Genomic DNA, 17,636 nt, shown 5'->3' with positions numbered 1-17,636 from the left:
ATGATTTCACGCCTGTATATACAATAAGGCTAGTTAGTGGTGCGAGCCATTAAGAGTGAGGTGTGTTCAGTGCATATGTTATTCAGGTATATGGGTATATGTAACTGCAGAACAATGATAATAGAGGGATTATGTCATCTTAGAGCAAGGTTTGATTTCACTTGGCTACAATAGTGAAGTGTAGTTTGATCATAGGTTTTGGCAGTTGGGTTAAAGTAGCCGTGCTGAACACATTTGTGAATAAGGTAATGTACCAGGCTCGAAGGTCGATTACTTTTTGGAAAATTGGATTGATTAAGACGCTGCTCACAGGAATAGTAGAGATCCCAAATCGGTCTAGTATGAGGACATGTTAGTGTTTACAAACAGGACCTATAGTCAATTTATAGTCGTTAAGCGGCTACAATAGACGGTTGGATACCTTTATAGATTGATACTCTAATGTCACATAAGCCTAGTATAGGCTTATCGTCTTTAAGCTTTTCCAGGAATGCACCGTCATTTTCAGCAAAATCACCCCAAAGAGTTACAATTGTAGGCTCCATCCTACAGTATCAGTTAGAAGTAAAAAGTTAGGGCATCGTCATATATTGATATAGATGTTAGATTAGGAATCATCAAAACTTACAACTCATTTGTAACAACTATTTCTCGTCTCTTCGAAGTTGCATTTTGAATGATGGGATTCACCGAAACTAAGACGCAAATCAAGTCTGAAAATTGCTCATTTAAATTAGTGATAGAACTTACGTAATGGAGCATGAAAATAACAATTTTGACATTTGGATAGTTACCTAAAATAGAACCATTAGGTAAGTTATCAGCAGCGTCTAATGATAAAAAACCATCAGAAAATTTTTGTGTTGAAACCTCATGGTCGGTCTCCGTTATGACTGTGTTGTTTGTAAAGGCCAATTCAACTTCTTTATGCACAGAAGAGTAGTTGGGGTTGACACGATCATACCGTCCTTTAGCAATGTAGTAACTCTTATTTGGCTTCAAAAAGTCCTTCCATGTTTCGATATGCTTATTAAATAGCGTTGCTTGAATCTTTATGCCCTATTATTAAGCAGGTGTGGCATAATTAGAACAAATATTAACAGTGTGATAACGGAAGTAAAAGTGTCAATGTTATTACCTCTTCGTCAACTAATATGATTGTTCTGTAAGTTCCTTCATGCCTTGAATTCTTATAAGGTGTTATTGAACCCCTTCGAATAACTAAGACTCCAATCACAGAATCAACAGAATTTTTTGGTATCTTGTTTATCGGTACAGTCTGGTTTGCTAGTTTCGATTCAGTCGCCATGTTGGTTGAATATTGATGACTGCAGGTACCTGAGGACACGAGTGCAACAATGTTATTTCTGAATGGCTACAAAAGTGTATGTAAACAGTTGAATGTAAAAACAAAATTGTCCCTGTAGGTATGTGAATGTTGTTGTTGCTGCCAGGGGATGAAACAAAGTGAAGGATTACATATGAATGTGTTTCATATTGCCTTGTTTGAGACTGTAATTTTTTTTAAAATAAGGGAATGTCATTCACAAGGGAAGAACTTACAATGTGTTTATGAAATCGCACAGCAGATGCTAAGTTGTTATGTTTGCAAGGAAGAGAAGATGCGTTGATGATGTGTTTAAATTTTTTCTGCTTGCATATGCTTAAACTGTAATTGTGGGGTGTTTGATGGGGGGAAAGAATCTCAGTGGTAGACATATAAATAAGGGAAAGTGGTAGGGTGCGGTTGTTTGTGATTGCTGGACTGAGGTGTTGTTTCTTTGAGAAGGCGACAGAAGTCATGTCGTTTACCAATGGTCGTTTATAGAGGGTGAAGAGGGATGTTGAAAGTGTAGCAGGTTGAATTTGTGGCGTTTTCGACTGGGTGGGTGTATGTATATAGCGCGAGGATTGTAATGTGGGATAGGGGTATTTTAGTATTTCAACATTAAGGTTAAATAGGGGTATTTTAGTATTTTAAGATTTAAGATTAATAGGGGTATTTTAGTATTTTAACATTAAGGTTAGGAGTTGATACTTTTAAAGTAATATAGATAGATAAATAATACTCTCTCCCTTTCAAAAAAAATAATTTACTTTTCTTTTTAGTCTATTTTAAAAAAAAATGATCCCTTTCTTTTTGGCTAATACTTTAATTTCAACTTTTCACGTGATATATTTAAGACCACAAGACTAAAGAACATTTTGGTACATTTGACATAACTTTAATTTAAAACCACAAGATTAAAAAATCTTTTTTCTTTTCTTAAACTCCGTTCCAAGTCAAATTAGGTCATTCTTTTTTAAACGGAGGGAGTAGCTCAAACTTGGGTACATGCTCTAATGTTTTATCTTTAATTACAAGGTTTTGGGTGAGTCCGGTTATGGAGAAAATTTTATTGGGAGTGCACTCTCAAATGGACCCTCTGTGCGCTATTCAAATTTAGTTGAAATTAGGCTTCGAACACTTGTTGTGAAATAAAAAAAAAAACTCAAACATGTTTCTATTTGTCCTTAATTATTTGTTCAATTTTTATTTTTTTTTACTTGTCCATTTTTATTTGTCTATTTTGACAAATCAAGAAAGAATAATTTTGTTTTATCTATTATACTCTCAATTAATTAATTTTGAAAAAGGTTGAACTTTTTTAAAATCTTAAATTTTAATCTATCCACTTCATAATGAAAAGACGTAAAATAGTAAACTCACTATGCGTAACTAGGGACAGAGAAAGTATAAAATTCCTTTCTCCTTAAATTGATTATCAATAACAAAGGGGTTTATGAAAATGAGGGTGCAAAATACAGTATATAAGTAATATAATGTAGAAGAATTGGTAGAATAATTCATTTATTTGGATTGAAAAGATATTTTGAGTAACCTACCAACATACTTAGAACAAATATTTACTAATAACAAAAATATCCATTGATAAACTAAATGAAAATAAAATATATGGAAAATAAAGGCAATTTCAGCAAATGCATTTGAGTTTTCATCCTCTCTCTCCTTTCTTTCTTCTAATTGAGCTTGAGATCTTCTCCTTCAACACTGTTAATATAATTACTGAGTTCATTAATCCAAACAAATGAAAGAAAAAATAATGTGATAATTTTGTATTAATATTATAAATTTCAACTAACAAATAAAGTGTCAAAGTAATAAACGTGACAATAGATCACGACTTCTATCAGGTTATTAATTAAGTAACACTAATTTGAGATCGGAGAACAATATTAGTTTTACCTTTGTTCACGATTGTTGTTATGACCACCACTTACCTCTTCATTTTTAAGCAAATGAATTAGACTTGCCTCAATTTTTTTTATTTCTACCATAATTTTTTCAAAGTGAAATTTCACTTCTTCCACATTCTTCCCAGTGACATTAACCAAATAACGCCACATATCTAGTGTTTCATCAAAGCCACAAATAGCCAATGCTTTGAGAAACTTCATCTGTTCCTCCCAAGTCCATACTGAATTTGAGTTCATTTTTGCAAATACAAAGAAATTAAAGAACTATGATGTTTGATACTAAAAAGGTTAACATGAATTCTCTCTATATATATAGCAATTTTGAGAAACATAAATAGAAAAAAAAATGATAGGCCTGAAATAAGTCATAAGTTAATTATAACTAATTATTTTAGATTTTCTTGCGAGTAATATATTTTCTTTTTCAGATATAAAATAAGTATGCCAGATCAAGAAAATTGTGAGATAGTAACGTATCTTTTAGGATATAAATCAAATGAGGATAATAATATTAAGTTTTAGGAACTCGAAATCAAGTGAGGATAAGAATGAAGTCAAAGTTTGACTTTAGTCAATATTTTGGGTAGACGAGCTTGGATGAGGATTTCGTCAACACGGTTAGCTTGAGATGTTGAGATTGGTCTAGAATGACCCTTCGTTTAGATCCCGAGGCCTCCGAGCTAATTTCAAGTCCCCTTGTGAATTTTGGCTTAAAACGGAGTTGGGTGTGGGACCCATATTCTATCAAGACCGATACACCCCGAGCCTACACCCTGGATGTGACCGACACTCGAGAACCATTGCTAGCCCCAAGCGAACCCTTGGCCTGGCTTAACTCTCAGCGGAAGATTTTCTCAACATAAGATGAACTCAAATATAAAAATTTAACTCAATTGTCTCAAATAAATAACTCAGAATATAATAGAATATTCAACTAGCCAGAAATAGGCAACTCAAGTCTTTAAAATTGTCACGCCCTGAGTCTACACCCTAGACGTGGCCGGCCCTCGAGAACCATTGCTGGCCCCAAGCGAACCCTTGGCTTGGCTCAACTCCCAGCGGAAGACTTACTCAACATTAGATAAACTCAAATGAAGGTTTTAACTCAAAAGTCTCAAATACTTAAACTCAGAATATTTAGAAATAAACATTCATCTGGCCAAAAAGGCAACTCAAGTCTCAACATAAAGGTTTGTAATCTTTTATTAAGGCTTAGTGTTTAATGAAGTGAAGTTAAATCCTACAGAGGTGTAGGTCGTGATTTTTTACTTGAGCCGGGGTTTTCAACGATAAAATATTATGTCATTACTTTATTTGCTTTACATAATGTAAGAGTTGTAATATGAAAAGGAACAGATAGAATATACTTGTTCCTTAGGTAAATTTGGAGGTCAGTATTCCAACAAATGGAAATGAAAAAGACTCATGAACTACTAATGTCTATCTATAAAATCTCTACTACTATGAGGGATGTCAGGACAAGACCCCCAATCATCCTAACAAAACTGAAATACTAGAAATAAATAAGGAATCCTCCGGAAGGAAGGAGGCTCACCAAACAACTATGAAACACGACTGGATCAACGGAGCGTCGATTGATGATCATGATTTCCTGTATCTGCATCATAAAAGATGCAGGCCAAATGACGTTAGTACATGGAATGTACGAGCATGCAAGGGGAAATCTAAAACATGACATAAGCTTGAACTGGAACTGAAGAAACAACTTACATCGTCTCAACTCAACCTCAACTCAATTTAATATAAAAGCAATGACAATAATGCAATATAAAGAAAAACTTTTAAAACAGTAGATAGCAACTCAATGTATTGAAAAATACAATAATAACTTAGTTTGTATGTAAAAATACAAAATAACTATGTTTGGAAGATTTTCTAACCAACAACCATCACTATGAGTTATGTGATGATACAATGTCTCACCCACGCTGCCAGAACTGTCTTATACCTTGCTGGGGTATAGAACTCTTCAACAAGTGGATCAACTAAGCTATGCTTAAAAAACAATAAGGAATCATCTAAAAAGTATGACCCTTTCTACCCATGCTGGCTACATGGTTTATGAGGACTTTGAGTTATCTGAACTCTTCCCCGTATCGGTGCTCAATACTACTCCTAAAATATAACTTAGCTCATATGTTTAAAAGCATTTTCTCATCCTCAACTTTGAGATTATTACTCAAAAGATTTCTTTTAAAAGAGATCGTACTCAAAACTCTTCTTGAACTCATTTGGAAATCGATGTTTCCCCTCATTTTAAATGTAAAAACATTTGCTCTTTGGGAATACTTAGTTCCCATATATTTCATTTTGAAAATAAAGCTCAACTCTACTCATCATCATACTCAAGTACTCAAGTCTTAAAACAAGTTTTAAAAGATCGTAAAAGACTTCTCAAAATGACTTGGAAGAACTCTCAAGACTTAACCCTTAACTCTACCTTGAATTTGAATTATGAATTCAAGGTTATGATTCATGTTATGAATGATCTCTCAATTTTTAGATGTAGTTTAGAGTAATTAGAATCAATAGAGAGTAAATGTACCCTTTGAAAGAACTCAAATGGGCCAAACGACGGAAAAAAGGGTGGGGGCAGGTGACCCTGGCGCACTGATGGGGAGGCGCGCCAGTCTCTGCCCAGAACTCCCCGACGAATTTTCTTTCTCGTTTTCTGATCCTATTTCACCTAGAATTGAATGATTTCTTCCAAACACCCTTAGATTCAAATACCCAACAAAAGTAACAAACATCTACTCAAAACAACCCTCAAACTCCTAAAATTCCTCTCAAGAACTCATCAAAACCTCAATAACCAAGATTAACGAATGAAACTTCAAGAACTAATCAAGAATTCATCAAGAACTCAAATATACTCAATCTTGAGAGCGAAATTGCAATAAAATCACATGTTTGACGTGTGGGTGAACGAACCCAACACTACGAGAACTCATATACCTCGATTTGGCGAACAAATCCTCGAATCGTAATAAATCTTGATCGTTCTTCCTCTTCTCCTCTTCTCCCCTTCTTGAACTCCTTGCAAAACCCTAAGCGTAATTTAGGATTGTGAAAACTGAACCAAATCAGTTTAGACCCCTAAAATATTCTAAAATCGTTTAAAGCTGATGGGGTATGGAAAAGACCAAAATACCCCTCATTAATTCGGGTAACTTTTCTTAATTGGACAGACTGACTTCAAACGAGCATATCTCCCTCATCTGAACTCAAAACTTAGCAAACGTGATGGCATTGAAAAGAGAATTCCAAGACCTTTCATTTAATATCATATAGGCCACCTAACTCATCTTGTATCGAAAGTTATGGTCGTTTGAAGTTGACCCAAAACTCACAACGTAAGCTTAACTTGCAAAAATTTCAAACTGGCTCTTTCCAATTTAGCGCTTTCTAAATTTAGCTCTTTCTAAGGCGGGTTGTTACAATATCTCCCCTTGGGAACATTTGTCCTCGAAGGAGATCACTCTAAAGTAGAACTAAGGGTGAAAACATCTAACACCCAACTCAAACACCCAACATGCAAATTAACACAACATTTCAACTTAAAATAGTCCTTCTTAATTCCACTTAGAATAGTCCAAAACAACATAGTATAGTGATTAAAAGAGTTGGAAAAGAACAAAACGACCCTATAGAACTCTAGCAGCAACAAGTTCTACGAGAGAATCTACGGACCGTGGTTCCAGCTACAGACCATAGGGGTCTGTAGGTAGAAATCAAAGAGAATTGCTGAGTTTCTGAAGTTCAAACCACGAGACCAATCTACGGTCTGTGGTTCACTCTATTACCCGTAGAGGCCATCTGTAGAAACATGCTGAAATACAGTCTCTGAACTTTTTCTACGGATACTATCTACGGTCATTGGTTCATTCCACAAGTAGTAAACACCATCCGTAATTCTCAGACAAATTTACCAGTTTCTGAAGATGAATTTACGAGGCACATCTACGAACCGTATGTACTTAAACAATATCGTGTGGTAGATGCCAACTTTCTTCTCAATTTCACAACCATTTGGTTTATATGATTGTTCACATGAGCACAAGTGTTACCAAGTTATCTTTTTCATTTCTCATGTAGGTTTTAAATATGCTACAAGAGTCTGCTTGCTCTGTTCTATTTTCTCGTTTTGACTAGCTTCGGGTATAACATTAACTTCATATACAGTTACGAGTGCAGGCAAAATTTACTGCCAGGTAACTATGGACATGGTTGAGTGGTCCGATCAAGAAAGATATGGGACTTTTGGGCATTGCTTGTGATGAGTTAATTATGGCTCCCTAGTCGTTTACAAACACTTCCATTGCACACTTTTCTGGAGCAAGGTGCGATTTATTTTTTAGTGTTGGATAAGTACGCAAAAAATATTATCTCAAAAGCATGTATATGTATCTAGCAAATCAGGGTGGGAGGGGGTGGAATGGTCAAATGGTAGGGAGTGGAACTCTAATAAGCATAATTTATGTGCAATATTTGCTCTTTATATCGCACTATGCTTTTGTTATTATTTTTACTAGACTCAACTTTTAGATAGGTGCGAGTAAATTAAATTTCACCTTTGGAGTTTTAGATTTTGATATCAAACTGTATACTCAGAAGTCAACTTTTATTGTTGAATCTAGAGTGCTAAAGAAAGTGGCTACTGGTTAGTATAAGTATTTCAATTGTTTTAACAGATTAAGCCTAATGTTTATGTGAATGAATATTGTGAGCAACATTAAAACTAATTTATCAACATTGTAAGTGCTAAAGAACTTTTTAAACAAGCGCAAAAATGCTCTAAAACTATTGATACGTCTCTTGTTAGGATACTAATGAGTACTTTAATTACGATGAAGTTTAATTAATGATTATATATCATACCTGAACATGTCACCGAAATGATAAATATAACGCGACTTGAGACTTTAGAAATGAAAGTGGATGAAAATTTTCTTGTATGATTTATCATCAACTTAATACTATTTGAGGACACCTACTCTCACTACTAGAAAACTGTAAATTACCTGCGAATTTTACTTGGGGATTATTTCTGCAGAAACTTCCTACGAATTTTCATGCGGAAATATGAAATTCCTAAATTATAGACTTTTTTACCTGTGAAAAATAGTTTTTCAGAAAAATTGGTGAGTAAATTTGACGCCATTTTCGCAAAATTATTACCTAGGGAATTATTTGCGGTAAATAATTTGTAAGTATTATTTTCATAGGTAAATTCGCAAGTAATAAAAATAAGGATTTTTTTTATCTTCTAGCAAGAAAATTCCTAGATAAATTTATTTGCAAATAATTACTTGGAAATTTATCTAGAAATATATGTGGTATTACCTGGGATTCATGTTCTATGAATTTTGTTGGGAATTTACTTAGGAATTTTCTTACTTGAAGAATTACTTGGGGATTCTATTGTGAATTTGATTTGAGATTTTTTGAGGGCTTTACTTGGAAATATGCAAACTTGAATATTTTTAGATAATTTAATTGAATTTTTTTTTATTGAAATCTAAGGATTTTTTAAAATTAGGAGTCCTCAGGGAATATTTTCTTTAAAATATTATTTACCAAAATTAAAAAAATATAATAATATAAAAGGGACAAATGATCACTAGAATGAAATTTATTGTTAAATAATTATTCTATTTTTAGGTTTAATAAATTATTATGCAATAATATCGATTTAATAAGGTGTTGGAACATTATCATAAATTTTAGGATGAATATTTTTAACTCATATATAATTAATATTTAATCTCACTAAACATCAATGTTATTATTTTTTAATTTTTTATTTGAAAGAAACAAAGAATTAAAATTAGATGGCTAGTTATTTATTCAATAGAAAAATAATTATCATAAATATTTATCAATCTAATACGGTGTTGGAACATTACCATAAATTTTAGTATGAATATTTTTATATAATTAATATTTTATCTCGCTAAAAATCAATGATACCATTTTTTATTTTGTTTTTGATTTGAAAGATACAAAGATTTAAAATTATATGGGTAGTTGTTTATCCAATAGAAAAATAACTATCATAAATATTTTTAACTTATATATAATTAATATTTCATCTCGCTAAAAACCAATGATACCATTTTTTATTTTATTTTTTTATTTGAAAGAGAGAAATAATTAAAATTATATGGATAGTCATTTATCCAACAGAAAAATAACTATCATAAAAATTTAATTACCCCTTGTTGATAGAATTATTTGAAAAGAAAAATAAATAATTTTTACTTGTATATCCAATTGGTATATTATATTTTTACTAGCAATAAAAATAAAATAAAAAATCTCTATAGTAAGTTATTAAATGATATTATATCCAAATATAAAATTAAGTATATTAAAATGCAATTATTAAAAGACAAATTAAAATTATAAATACCAAATTTCCTAATAAGATATACAATCAGTTATTGATTTATAACTTCCTTGCACATTAAATTTATAAATATATTTATATTTTTAATTATTTATTTATAAGAACTTTGTATGCATAATGTAAATTTTGTCTATATTTAATATGCTTCGTTATATATATATATATATATATATATTATCTCATACAAAGTGTAAGCATAAAATTTTCATGATATGTTGGGTGGTAGTGATTTATTTTAATATATAAATAATTGTCGTGCTTTATTTTTAAAAAGCTAAATCACATGAACTTTCTCAACATTTTAAAATATATTTTTATCTCATATTAATATGAGATGACTTTATAGTACTTTTTATGTAATGAATATCTAAATTGTATTTTTAATACTCAATTAATTTAATTAAATTTAGCTTTAAAAATTAATCAAATTGAAAAATAACAATAAAGTTTAGTGTAATGCTAGTGGTACTTTTTACCACACCGGTGGAAGACCCATGATCTTTAGCATTTATAATGCTATTAGTTAGAGCATTGGTAGAATAGAGTAATTACATATAGGTTGGGCATTGGGTAGTGGGCTAGGATTAAGCTAGTGCAATTAAGTAGAGTGGACTACGATTATGATAGTGCAATTAAAGTATGTGCATTAAGTTTATGGGGTTCAAGAACAAAATAATTAATTAGGAGATACTAATTATTAATTAATATTGTCTAGAAAAAAATTCTTTTTGTTAATTTTTACGAAAAAAAAATGGTATATTTTTTTGCAAGAAAATTCCCAAGTAATTTACTTGCGAAATATAAATCCCTAGGTAAATTACTTGGGGATTTTAAAATTCGCAGGAAATAATTACCTAGGAAAGTTTTACCATCGGATTTTTTTTGGCAGGAAACTTAGCTTCTTGTGAATTTTCATATGTAATCCCTAGGAAAATCCCCATGTAATTCACATTTTTCTTGTAGTGTCTAATCTAACTAGATAGTAAAACAAAAACATAAGAACTCAATCATCTGTACAAAACTTTCTCAACTTCCAACGACCTAGTCTAGACATGCACAATAGCTTCTAATAGAGTATAGACAGAAAATACAACAAATACATTAAAAGAACGAGACAACTTCCACTTGAGAATAAAGAAGGTAGAAGCTGATGTTGAATAACCGCCGTCTCACACATCAAACAATCTGAAACAAACCTACATCACTAAAAGGTGTAGCAAGAATAGACCTTCAATGGAGGAAAAAGACTTTGGGAATAAGGTGAATATCATGGAGGATGATATATAAAGGCCTGAAATTTACTCATCGCTATCGCCAAGCCCAAGGGATCATGATCGCGATGGAACTTTTGCCTCACACTATCTAGCAAAAGCCAAAAACCAGCCAAGGCTCTGATGTTTGTTTGGGTGCTCAGGATTCATTGGAGACCCCGTGGGTGCAAACGAACTAGGCTAGCCCATCAAATTCGACATTCTAGACTCAACAAAACCATCAAAACTTCCAATGGAGATCATTTTTATGAAAAGTTGACCCACTAGGCAAAGTTTGATTTTAGCTAAAATCCACAGGAAAGCTTGAAATGAGCCCGGAAGTCTTGAGACTCGAACCAAAGGTTCTTCTGGACTAAAATTGGCGTCCAAGAGCTAATAGAATCATGATAAGTGCATTTCAAGGCCGTTAGCCTGAAGTTTTGACTGAAGTCAAATATCTGAACTTCATAAACTCCTAAATAGGAAAGCTTGCATAAAAATCAAACAAATGGCCCGGATGACCGAACTATCAGTCCCAACAAATCGTAAATGACTTTGAGCCACTACAGAAAAGTCTAAACGCCAAAAATACTAGGAACACGGAAAAACTTACCTGGAGGATCATTACAATTTATTATATATACCTTTGACATAAAAAAAGGAGTTAAATATCCTCAACCGTCCCACAATTACTCAACTATAAATAGGGCATAGAGAGTTTCAAATATAAAAACATATTATAATATACTTAAATGTTTGGATTTCTTTTTTTAGAATTAAACGCAAAATCTTAGATTCAATTTTTTTACTTAGTTAATTGTGTTTTTATTTTTATTTTTATTTTTATTTTTATTGTATTCATTAGAAGTTTGATTTGTTATAAGTGTTTGCAAATTTCTACCTGGACATATTTTATTTTTCTATGTTTCATGAATTCAAATTGTAATGAAATAATTAAAGGTATTGAAATTATAAAAAAGAACAAAATTATTGGAAGACATTTTGATTTGGCTATGAAGAATATTGTTGAGAGACTAGAAAAGTTTCTTACCGTGTTCTTTTTAAAATATCTGTTCAAAATGTTCACTTGTAGAAAGCTTTTTGTTGGTAAAAAGGAAAAGTTTAAGTTCATTTATACTCCCTTTTAATTGTCATGTTGCGTTTTTTATAAGTAAATTTGACTAATTTTCAAATTTAAATTAGATTACATTGATTCGATATTTTAAACAAAAAATTTAAATATTCAAAAACTATATGAAAAATACTATAAATTGCAATTTTTCCATATCTATATGATGAAAAAATCATCATAAAATGTTAGTCAAAGTTATTATAGTTTGACTCTAAAAAAAGAAACTATAACAATTAAAATGGATGAAGGGGTCTGAACGTAGACACAATTTATAACGACACAAATTCAAAAGGAAATCAGAGAAAGGGTGAGTATGTTCACAGGATCTCGAAAAGCAAGAAGGTGCCAAGTTTTGATACAGAGAATTTGTAATTAATATAGGTTTTGTTTGCTGACTTTTTTAGTAAGTACGCTGGAGGTCTAGTTCAAAGTTGAATAATTTTCTTAGAAGGAAATTCAGATCACTAGATGCTCTTAGATTGTAAAGACTGCTAAGTTGTTTTGGTTGTATGGTAATATTCACATTTTATTGCAAAAAAAAAAAAGTGGACGAAGATAATAAATATTTTTAGCGTATTTAAGTAAGGATCTATTCCATTATAATAACGAAAAATTACTAAAATACACGTCTTATATTTTCCTTATTTTCAATCTCCTTCTATTTCTAAAAACCTCTAAAATCTCTTATTTCTTTAATGTGTCCGAGCTACATATTAATGTATCCGAGTCAGTATTTAATGTATCCGAGCTACATATTATGTATTCGATTTATTTTATAATATATCCGAGCTACATATTATGTATCCGAGGTAGTTTTTAATGTATCCGATTTATGTTATAATATATTCGAGATACTCTTTAATGTATCCGATTTATGTTACTTTTTAAGGGATTAATGTAATTAAAAACTAAAGAAGGATAGATTGTAATTTCATATTAAAATTATGTGATTCCTAAAATTTACCCTAATAATAATCTCCTCCGCGTTACACTCATAAATGTGTTTCACGTGTAGACAAATTAGAAAACAGACTTGACATTGTCAAAATTCAAACTTAAATTAATTGTAGCCTCACAATTTTTACATCACCTTATGACGTTGGGAACCCCTTAAATCATATGTGACGTGATAATCTATATTTCTATTATCTTACTTAATACTTAGTAAAGGTTTTGTATGCCAATATAAAAAATACATACTCCCTGTCCTATTTTATATGACTGTCTTTTTTTATTAGTTTACCTCCAAAAATTAAATTACTTTACCGTAAGTAAAAATAATCTAACTTTAAAATTTTTCTTTATTTTTAATAAAATGATTTATAACTATACAAATTATTTTAAATTATAAATTCTACTTTTTCTTTTTAATAAAAAAAATAACATGCAAACGAGACGGAGGGACAAAAATCAAAATGCGGCTAAAGTGTACACACGCTATAGTCTGAAACTTTGTTAAAATAATTCAAAACATTATTAAATTGGGTTTGACTTTATTTTAGATTTTTAGTCCCACGCGCAATTTTTGTTATAATAAGGAGGACTACTCTTTCTGTTCACTATTTTAAAAATAAATTTTTATTTTTATATATTAACAAAATTAATTATTTTTTTAATATTAATTATTTATTTTTTAAATTTAATATTAAATATTAATTAATAGAGATCGTGTGATAAAAATCATATTAATTATTATTTTATTGAAAGATATATTAGGTTCAAACATAAACAAAGAGCATAAGACAAATATATTAATATCACAAAACGTAGGATTAAAAAAATATGTATTAGATAGTGTTGTAAAATAATCATGTCAATTATTTTTTAATATGTCAGGTTCAAATATAAACAAAGGGAGTAAGACAAATATATTAGTATCGCATAACTTAGGATAAAATAAATATATTTTTTTAAAGCTGCTAAATGACCACAATAATTTGACCCGATATATATTCATAAAAAGTTATTTTTCTATATTTATTTTTTGGGTAGGACAAAAATAGTTACTATTCATCCCGTCCATTTTTAATTGTCATAATTTTCCTTTTTAGCATCAAATTATAAGAACTTTAACTAACATTTTATGAAATATTTTTTTCATTATATTAATATACAAAAAAATGCAGTTTATAGTATTTTTCATATAGTTTTTGAATATCTAATTTTTTTTATTTAAAACATCAAATTAATGTAATCTAATTTAATTCTAAATTAGTTAAATTGACTTTCAACTAACGTAACATGACAATTGAAACTGGACTAAATGAAGTATCAAATAAGTTAGGAAAGAGATGAAATTCCACGAGGCACAACTTGGTAGGTTAAAAGAATTCGGATTCCTTTTGACAAATACTAGTATTTGTCATTATGGTATTATTCTCTTCTTTCATTTTTACTCGTACATTATATTCTCTCTATTTATCATTACATGTTTATTAAGTATATTATTTCGAAATGTCTAATAATATTTGTCCATTTTATAAAACAAATAAATATTTATCATGTTGTGTCTTTTTGTTTTTATTTTTATCTTTGCTATTAAACACTACATTTGTTTCTCAATGTTTATATGACTTATATTTCATAAGGGTACGTAATTTAGTCAACTTACCCTTATCATTTACAAGTTCTTAATTCATGTTTAAGGTCAACACTGAACAACTATTATTTGACAGAGGGAGTAGTTTTCTGATTCTATATATACCTAGCTACTTCCCTTTCTTCCTCTCTCAACTTGTCCATCTCCTTTCAAAGAAGATGGAAAACATGGTTGAAGAGAATAATAATTATTTGGAAACAACCATGTTCTTTCAACCAGATAGGTAAACTTTAATTCATGCTCTTTCCCATTTAGTATTTTTCGTATTCTTCTTGTGGAATTGATAAAGATAATTTTTCGTAGCTACTTGGATGAGCCAATTATGTCGTCATACTATGATTCAAGCTCACCAGAAGGGGCACAATCATCGAAGAACATTGTATCAGAAAGGATTAGGAGGAACAAACTCAAAGAGAAGTTATTTGCACTTAGAGCTCTTGTTCCAAAAATAACCAAGGTGAAACACAAATTGTTACTTAATATATACAAATGTATCGTTCTTTTTGGACTGACTTATAAAAAAGTGAGTCATATAAACTGAGACAGAAGGAGTATCTGTTTATAAGTCTCGAGTAACTTGGAAGCCAAGTTTACTAGAACTAATTAACATGGACATTCATCAAATACTAGTGCATAAATAATGAAGATTAACGGACATCAGATTAGTATTTCATAACAATAATTACATTAAATATATATACATAATGAAGAAGCATTTTAATTTTTCTTTTTCTTTTTCTTTTTTCCAGATGGATAAAGCCTCAATAGTGAAAGATGCAATTGGCTATATTGAAGAATTGCAAAAGCAAGATAGGAGAATTCAAGGAGAGCTATCAGAGCTTGAATCTGAAACCTCAAACAAGAATAGTACCCATCTTCAACATGAAACCTTTGATTTTTCAAAGCCTAAAAGACCAACAACACTTGATGAGCAGCAGTATGGATATCATTCTTCCCCTATTGATGTTCTTCAGGTAATTAAACAATATATAAATGTGCACTTTAAAGGTAGCCTCAGTTGACATCTGTGTCTTCAAACTTTGGGTGTGCACAAGTAGACACTTAAACTTGTATACAGTTAAACAAATAGGTAGGGCGTCAACAGTAGGACTGCAAATTGTCATGTAGAATGTCTCATAGGATGTAAGTGTCTGCTTATTCAATTATATAATGTTAAGTGTCAACTTATACACACCAAAAACTAAAAGTCAGTTAAAGAACATTTTTATGTATTAGGTTTTTATTATAATGAAAGATATTCCATACGATAAAGTTACTTATCTTCTTCTTTTTTTCTTTTGAAATTGTAGTTGAAGGTATCTTCAATGAGAGATAAGACAGTGGTGGTGAACCTCACTTGCATCAAAAGAAGAGACACAATGGTAAAACTTTGTGATGTTTTTGAATCTTTGAATATCAAAATAACTTCTGCAACTATCTTTGCTTCCTCTGGGACACTTCTCAACACAGCTTTCATTGAGGTAACACAATCTTTTTATCACCCTCTTTTTTTGTTTCTTTTTGCTTCCATTGTTTTTTCCACTAACAATTTTTGTTTTCTAATTTAATAATAAATTGTTTAAATAAATATATTTTGCTTACATACCTAACAAAAATAAATAAATGTGAAATTCACTTATTTTCTTAAAAAATATTTGAAATCTAATCATATACTTCCTCAGTTTAAATTTGATTGTTTGGTTTTAACTTGACACAATTTTTTAAAAATTAAAGAAAACTTTTGAATTTTGTATTCTTAATTTAAAGTAAGTAGAATTTACGAAAAATGACGTTTTATCTTGTAATATCAAACAAATCATGTGGAAAGTTAGAACTAGAGAGTTATGAAATAAAAGGAAGAAACACTATATAGAGAAAAATAAAACAAAGGCATATATATATATATATATATAGATATATATATAGATAGATAGATAGATAGATAGTATTCTGAAAAGATTAAGCTCTTTGGTTAATTATAAATTAGGATTCCTAAAGTTCTGAAGTGTTACTCGTAAAATGAAAATTTCTTACTATGTGAAAAGTTCAATAATTTATACTCCCTCCATCTCATTTTATTGAGTTAGTTGACTTAGTACAAAATTTAAGAAAGAAATGATTTTTTTTAAAAAAATTTGTGGTTTAAAATAAGTGAGATATTTATATGATTACAAATTATTTCATTAAAGATAAAATGAACATTTTAAAGTTAAATTATTATTAAATATAAAAATGTGTTAATTCTTTTTTGAATGGACTAAAACGGAAAGTGACTCATATAAATTGGGACAGAAGGAGTATTAGTTAAATATAATACCTAATATCTACTGTCATTTGATTTAATTTCTCTTTTCCAGGCTGATGAGGAAGACTGCAATCTTTTGAAGTTAAGGATTGAAACTGCTATAGCTTCTCTAAATAATCGAGAGAGCCCTATGAGTTCTTAGAACAACAATTGCTTTGATTCAACTATGTTTCTCCTTCATGATAATAAGGATGTATTATTCCAAGAGTGTTTTTTTTTTCCTGGTTGATCTTAAAGTTTGGTAACCTTTGAAAGCTATTAATTTATGTAGTTTGTAGTTGGTGTTTTTCACATAAAATTTCAGTCAATGGAAGTCTACCTTTATCGTCCATTTCTAAGGGTGTGTTTGGTATGAAGGAAAATGTTTTCTAATTTTCTCATGTTTGGTTGACTTAAATGTTTTGGAATGTTATCCAAATCAACTTATTTTTTTCAAATTTAAGGAAAATGACTTCCCTTACAAAAGTAAGGAAAACATTTTCCAAAATCATTTTTAACTTCACACCACAACTTTCCAATGTAACTTAGTCTAGGGTATTGATTTTTGATACTAATCTAGGAATATCTGACTACTGATTCTTGATTTGAGACTTGACTCTCAAGCTCTATTCGAGATCCAACTCCCGTGTTCCGGATTGAGTCGGGTCAGATCTCCAGTGAGG

At 30.3% G+C, this 17,636-nt stretch overlaps 1 protein-coding gene across 1 annotated transcript; it reads left to right on the top strand.

The window, feature by feature from the left end:
• Positions 1-14,806: 14,806 nt before the first annotated feature.
• Positions 14,807-17,305, top strand: LOC125868026 (transcription factor bHLH35-like). Its single transcript, XM_049548614.1, has 5 exons — positions 14,807-14,892; positions 14,973-15,126; positions 15,419-15,643; positions 15,980-16,150; positions 17,027-17,305. Exons 1-5 carry the CDS (start codon positions 14,828-14,830, stop codon positions 17,114-17,116), a joined length of 705 nt encoding a protein of 234 aa, XP_049404571.1. The 5' UTR covers positions 14,807-14,827; the 3' UTR covers positions 17,117-17,305.
• Positions 17,306-17,636: the final 331 nt, after the last annotated feature.

This window comes from Solanum stenotomum, chromosome 6 (genome assembly GCF_019186545.1).
Source record: "Solanum stenotomum isolate F172 chromosome 6, ASM1918654v1, whole genome shotgun sequence".
Lineage (NCBI taxonomy): Eukaryota > Viridiplantae > Streptophyta > Magnoliopsida > Solanales > Solanaceae > Solanum > Solanum stenotomum.
This window is presented reverse-complemented; position numbering and strand designations above follow the sequence as displayed.